The sequence below is a fragment of the Calliphora vicina genome, chromosome 4 (assembly GCF_958450345.1).
Source record: "Calliphora vicina chromosome 4, idCalVici1.1, whole genome shotgun sequence".
NCBI lineage: Eukaryota > Metazoa > Arthropoda > Insecta > Diptera > Calliphoridae > Calliphora > Calliphora vicina.
Window position 1 is genome coordinate 95,751 of NC_088783.1, and position 7,701 is coordinate 103,451.

The window sequence follows — 7,701 nt, forward strand, 5'->3', positions numbered from 1 at the left end:
CACGATGTTATATTCCATACATAATAGTATCGATAGGCCTTTCAAGCAAATCAGAATTGATTTATATTTAAAGATTGGAATCTCTTAATGAAAGACCCTTTATCTACATATGTACATACATATCGCTCATTTGCTGCAACAATGTCATAATTCAAAAAAGTCATTTCGAGATAAACGGCTATGAATGTTTTATGACATTTTACTATTTCTTAAATAAATTTTCAACAGATCATGCGATTTCAGAAATAATACCTGATTTAAATAGTAGATGTTAATATCTTTCTAATCTGCATAAAACCTAAATTTTCTTGTCAAATATACGAGAAAACATGAATTTTAATTTTGACGTTTACAACAAAAAAACACTCTCATACAAAAAATAATTAACTTTTTTGAAAAATGATAAAACTATATGAAAGACTAAAGAACGGCGCATATTTTATATTACTCAGTTCAAATCACCCCGATTTTGAGTTATGACGTTTTTGCCGCAAATGAGCGATATGTATTATGTATGAGTAAATCATGAGTTAATGTAAACAAATACAAATATGCATATGCATACACACATACATACAAATTCAAACATTTAAAATTGTATCTAACCATTCATTCATTTATCACCGTAATTAATATTAATTTATGCTAATCATGCGGTTCAGTCATCATCTTCGCTATCTATCGCCCTGAAAAACGTTAAATAAAAAAAAATTACATAATTTCAACACAATAACATTTTTATTCAGATGAATTTAATTTCAACACTTTGAAATCAGTATCTATGGACGTATGTGTGTATGTATGTATGTGTAGGTATATACATATGTTTGAATGTGCGCAAACAGAAAACCACACTTTCTTTTATATTGGGCAAGGTCTGGCGATGTTTTGACTAATAATAAAAACAAATGTATTTTGTTCAATAAGTGAATGTTTCAAATAAATTACGAAAACCAACAGTGTCAAATCTAAAAATTAGGTCGGTGTTAGGGTTCCTAATTTCCCGGATTTTTTGCCTTCCCTGGATGATTTTAATACCAAATTATACCAAATACCAGCAAGGTTTTTTCGAATAGGCAGTCTTTATAGACTTTTACCAGCGTTTAAAAAAAAGTATAAAACAATTATATTTAGTTGCACGATGTTTATAATATAAGAGTGGCTATTATAATATAAGAGTGGTCTTGTCGCACTCGTAGTTTGTATAAATTCAACAAGTTCTATTGTTAGATTATATATGAGGAGCCGCAGAACAAAAGGTACTTTTTCGCATTTTTTTCAAAAATTGGTATTTTGGTATTTTTATAATATTTGGGTTGAAATCTTCTAGAAACAATCAAGTTAGCAAAACGTTCAACACTAGTATAAAACGACAAAAATAATATATTTAATTTCAATGTGTAATTTGTTTATATATTAGATCAGGATTAAAAACATTAATTTAAAATATTATCGTTTAAAAAAAAGCATAAAAAACATACACCCTAACTATGAAAGAAAATTTAAAGTTAATTTTTGTTAAAGTCGACATTATTTTGAAATAGAACATTTGTTTTTATTTGAAAAAAGCTTCAAAACTTTTTCCAACATATACATACATTCAATTAATCGAAAATATTTTTCAATGAATGTAAATAAAAAAAGAAATTTCAAAAAATTAAAAAAAGAAAATGTACATAAAAGTTCAGTACAAAAAGCTTTTTTTAAATAATAAAACAACATTTTAAATAATATTTTAAATTTGTTTTATGGTACGAAATTTAAAATAATAGTCAACTTTATGGACTTAAAATCGACTTTAATTAAGTCTTTTGTAGTTAGGCTGATACTTTTTAATTTTGTTTTTCTTTATTTTTTAACAAAAGGTTATTTTTCTGATATTAAAACGGTTTTATATCAAAAATCCTTAACGTTTAATGTGGAGACTTATGGCAGTTAGATGTATCTATTGATAAGTAAGAAACTTGTTACCATTTCCAGGTTCATGCAGTTTTTTAAGGGGGCGAAATAAATAAAACTCAATTTTCCAAAAATTTGAAATGAGCAAAAAGTACCTTTTGTTCTGCGGCCTCATATAAACAAATTATTATTATTATTCCTAAATATGAATATCTTTAGAAGTTGTAGTATTAGGCACCTTAAGAACATAACATTTACATTCTTTATGACCGAATTTTTCTGATGTGACTGAAAAATTATAGTTGAATGACAAATATTTGGTTATTTCAACCGTAATCCTTCTTTTTCAACTGACTTTCTGTTGCTAAAACCGAAATAATCTATGGATATAATGGAATTATTCAATTATCGACAAATTTGCACATCACAGCGAATCTGAATATTGTAAATTTAAAAAGCAAACGTATAAAGAAATTCCCGAAAAAGTTTCCACTCAGTATTTTAAATATTAAATATTATTTTAGTTTTTTGATATACAATTTTAAGACACAATTAAGACTTTATGTACTGTACCCAACGGTACTGCTTTTTGGGGGATTCTCTCTCATAAATTAGGCCAAGACATTTCAAAAGTAATGAACAGGGAATCCGCATAAAATATGCTGAAAAATCCGAAAAATATACTCTTTAAAAAAATATGCTACAAAAAAAGCTGAATCTATATATGTATTTTTTAAAGCCAGAAAATAATTTTTATTAAAAAATTAATACAATTTGTTTAATAACGTAATTTGCATATTGAAAAATGTTAAAAAAAAAATTAATAAATAAAGTAGATTTTTTTACAATTTTTACTTGGGATTTCTAATTCAAACAATAACATTTCTCATATATGTACATAATTAGCAGTCGCTACCATAGAGAATACACATAGAGCGGAAACTCTCCTGTAAAAAACCTAAGTGGTGAGAATATATTAGTAAAAAAAACTATGTGAAAACAAAAACATCACTCGTATGTGTAACTTTTTTGAGTAATTTTTTCGTTTGAGTTATTTTCTAGTTTCCGCTCTATGGTCGCTACGATAACCGTATTCTTATTTTCCTAAAAGTTTCCAAACTGATTTTTTACTTATTAATACAAACACTATGATAAGCAATGTTTAGGCAGATTCAATAAAAATAAGTTTGAAAAATATAAAAGCTATATTCGTGTAAAATTTGGTCTAAAAAGTCAAAATATGCCATAAACATGCTGTAAAAACTAATAAATGCAAAAATATGCACATACAAATCAATGCCAAAATGCTTAAAATGTTCTGAAACGGATGAATCATGCATTTGCATGATACAGGTTTCTCTGGTAATGACGGAATATATTACTATATCCGAAATTGAAATGATGATAAGGGCGCACAAAATTCGATTAATACAGCCCGTCACTGTATGTATAAAAATTAACAATTGCACATGTCTTACATGCGTTTTAATACAAAAAGTTTTATCGCACCTCTTCATATTCAATAATTAAAAAACAAAAAGATCTACATACTACTAGCTTATCAAGCCACAAACCCACATGATAAGGATGGGCAAGTCTTGACGATACACTCAATAATATATGTACCTTCGGAACTCTGATGCTAAAATACTCAACTCAACTAACATACATATGTATGTACATTAGACCGTACCACCTTACAAGCAAAAACCTAAACACCCCCTAATAAAGTATTTCTGCAATGCAGTTACGAAAAAAAAAAATTTATTTTTTTTGCCTTTTTACATTTTTCGTTATATGTTTGGCATTTACAGTCGGATCTTAAAGTATGATAAATCAATGTTTTTGTCTCGAGAAGACCAATGTTTTGCTCTAAGGGCCATTGACCAAGTATTCCGTTCTAGTATTTATCCACCAGATCTGTGTTCCTACCACCATAATGTCAGAAAATTAAAGCTCGCAAGAAATCATTAAAGTTTTGCTAACGAAGTAATTCGATAATACCAAAAAATTATTTTTTTTTTCGTTACTGCAGAACCACATTGTACGGGTAATTTTTTTTTTGAGGTACGGTCTAATGTACATGCTTTACTATATAAATATGTTTGTATGTATGTATATTAGAGTTACTCACTTCGTATGGTGATAAAAGAAGGGATTCTATTACCCCCTCTAAATACACCGTGGTTTGTTTTATGATGTTCCTAAAATGTCTAGTGATAACCGTTCGTGAGCTGGACCATTTTTTTTAAAAAAAAGGTCGTTTTTCATTCAAAATCGTATATTTTTTATTTGTTTTGATTTAATTTTGTATTAGGCAGCTAAATTAAATTTTTTTCATGAAAACCAGTTATAGCTTCCAAAAGTATTATGCACTTATCTTAAATGTGCAGGTATGAACAATGCACTTAAATTAACGAATTTATATGGAGTTTGGTAAATAAATATACAAAACACAAGTTTTGTGCACTTATATGCAAAATGCTCTTAAGTGAAAGGCAGGTAAGTCAAAACTACTGTATTTGAAAAATTAATTGAGAATCCCGTGGAATTCAGCAAACAATTTTGTCCCTAATTAGCTGGCCACCACTGTACATATGTATATGAAAATATTATTTATTAAAAACACGTTGAACAATGGATATTTACATAAATTTCTGTAATAATAATTTGTTCTTTCACACTCGACCAACTTAAAATTTTACTGAATTTTGCTATTATAGTACCATGAAAAAATCATTAATTTTGAAAAAGTAAAATTTTTTGGGCCTACGAGTGACATTTTTATACCCATATTGATCATGTTTGAAACATTATAAAACAAACATAGATTTATTTTCAAGGAGGGTAACAAAATCACTTTTTTCTGTGAGTCGCTCTAATGTACATACCTACTTATACTAAAGTTATTTATGTAACTATGCGTGGAAATTGAAATTAAAATGACTAATAACACTATGCTCGTATCAGAAGCATTTATTTTGTAACAAAATGTGTGAAATTACAGAAATTGGTGAAAGTTTTCTGTATCAAGTAAAGGCAAGTTCATAAGAGAAAAATAAAAATTGCCGAAAGAAAACTGGAACTTTAAAAATTAAAATTTTTAATGAAGAAAACTCATTGAGTTTTCTTAACTTTTAGTAGTATATCACCTAATCTGATATATTTTTTTTAAATTTTTCAATATTTTTCCTTTAAAATTAAAGAAATAAACAGTTATAACTAAAATTCTATATTGGAATATTTCCAGGAAAAAAATGGATTACAATGGTTCTTGCCTAGCCTATGGAGGCAGCATGTTAATACAGAAGGAAATACAATTTATAAAATTAAAAGAAATTCAATGATATTTTTATAAATTTATTGTTTTTGAAAATTATCTACATATTTCTAAATTTTTAATTTTTCTACTAAAAATTTTTCAAAAAACCAACAAAAAATTAGACATTGAAAAACTGCGATTTTCTATTATGCAGTAATTTGTATATAAAGTCAGATTTTTTGCTTTTGACCAAATTCAATTATTATACAAATTTATTTCATAATACTAGTCATGAAATATTATATTTTTATTGACGAATAATCATAAATATACATATGTATAAAAAGAAAAAAAATAGAAACAAATTTGAAACATGTGTTGAGCTTTTTAATTTTTTTCTTTTAAAAAAGCTTTCTTCACAATGCTCGCTCTAACTTCAGAATAAGAAGCTATAAATTAATAAATCGAATTTTATATCAAAATATAACATGAGTTATTAAAAAAATGTAATTTTTTACAAAATTAACGCAAACTTTTTTTTAGTAGTTTCAATATGAAATCCCATACTTTTCGAAAATATTAAGTTTTAAGTAAACAATTAACTACTTAATTATTATGGTCCATTAAATATATGTACATATTTCTAAACATATGTTTATAAACACAATAATGTTTATACTCTTAAATAGAGAAAACAAATTTGTGACAAATATGTATGTACCTGACGTCTTTGATTCTTACTAGCGCTATTGTGGTGGACGAATGGACGATAATAGTATTTTTAAAGCCATGTAAGGATTTCTGTTGCTTTTTATGTACACACCGTATTATATCTAAATTATTTATCATTAATTGCAAAATCGTAGTCACAAGTACATATCCTCACCTAAAATGCAAATTAACGTAACATCATTTCAAACATTTTTAAAGTGATGGACAAAAATTCATTGAAAAATTGAAAATATCTATGATATAAACTTAATTCCTCCCATTTGATCATTAAACAGAATGACAAACGCATTTCCAAATTGAAATTTAGCTTTTTATTATTATTTCTTAACTTATTCATCATTATCTACCTAACATTCGATTTTGGTATTTTTGTTGTTACGCTATTTTGCATTTTAGGTGACGATATATTGAAAAATGGTGTATATTGAAAAATAAATGTAGAAATTCGTTTCTTATAATATCTACATCATTGATTATCTACAAAAAGTTGTTAGATCTTCTCCAATATTTCAAAATGTCACGTCTGTCTGTATGTTTAGAAAAATTAAATAAAAATTTTATATTTGCTACAAATGAGAAATTAAACTTACTTTTTGTTGTACATATAGCTAATATTCCAGAAATAACAACCGCAACAATAGGTGCACAGATTAACATAAACGACACATAATCCATGTTTTGCATATAATCCATAAATGTATCCATATTGTTAACTATTTATTTGTATTTTTATTATTAAATTTGCTAAAACGAATTTCTCACGAATTGTTATTTAAAGTCGATAGTATTCGAAATATAGTTAATTGACGTATACGTTTTATTTTCGATTTAAAATTTATTTCGCGTGCTTTGAGGATATCTAAGATCTTGTTGAACTTTACTTTTAAGGCATGTATTTTGCTATTTTGCAACACGTTTATACTTTGTTCTTTAATTTGATTTGATTAGATTGTTAGCATCAATATTTCTGTACTGTGTATACTTCGTTGTTTTGAATAAACTAATTCATCAGAATCCGAGAAATACCTCATTGTATCCGTGAAGTCAGCATTATAATTAGATGAAAATGATAAAGCCATATTCGTTGATAAAAAACACTAATATCTCGAAAATTTACTATTCAATTTTCTTATTTTGTATATACTTAATACTTGTAGATATATTTGTATGTATTATTATTATTATTTATAGGTACATCAATTATTTTCATGATTTTGATTTCTTTTATAGATCAATTTTGAATTAGTTTATTTTATAATTTTTTTTAAATGCAATTTCTTTAAGAAATAAAACTATTATTGATTTATGTTGTCACATGTGTCGAGTTGGTATCTACATACATACATATGTACATATATTTATGCATAGGGATTGTACACAATTTTTTTATTTTTGTAGGTATTTCTCAATATTTTTACATTTTATTCAATATAGTTTTTATTCGTATAATTTATGTTATTCAAAAAGATAGATACATATTTGTTATTAACTTTTTTACAGATAAATACAATCCAATCACGTACTTTTTTCTTTTCTTAAGTATCGTAGAGATAATCCGCACTTACACGCGAAACGTTCAAAATTAAACTGATTTTAATTTCGACAAACGTTCATGAGTATATGTATCTCTTGCCTCATTTGCTCATTTAACTTTTTTCACTCTCATGCATGCTTGCCATACTGGCATATTTGTAGTCAAAGGTGGGGATTTTGTTGGGGATATTTAATAATATGTGGGGGATTATATGTAAATAAATTAATAATTTTATAATATTGTTTCTTCCATTGACGATTAGGTTACAAATTAT

The 7,701-nt window shown here is 26.3% G+C and overlaps 1 protein-coding gene across 1 annotated transcript in view; it reads right to left on the reverse strand.

Moving 5' to 3' along the window:
- The window catches only part of prage, a 75,255-nt gene extending 67,868 nt beyond the window's left edge, over window positions 1-7,387 (reverse strand). The window contains exon 1 of the mRNA XM_065508478.1: window positions 6,484-7,387. Coding sequence (XP_065364550.1) covers window positions 6,484-6,598 — 115 coding nt within the window. The 5' untranslated portion in view covers window positions 6,599-7,387. The remainder of the gene's footprint in view (window positions 1-6,483) is intronic.
- Window positions 7,388-7,701: the final 314 nt, after the last annotated feature.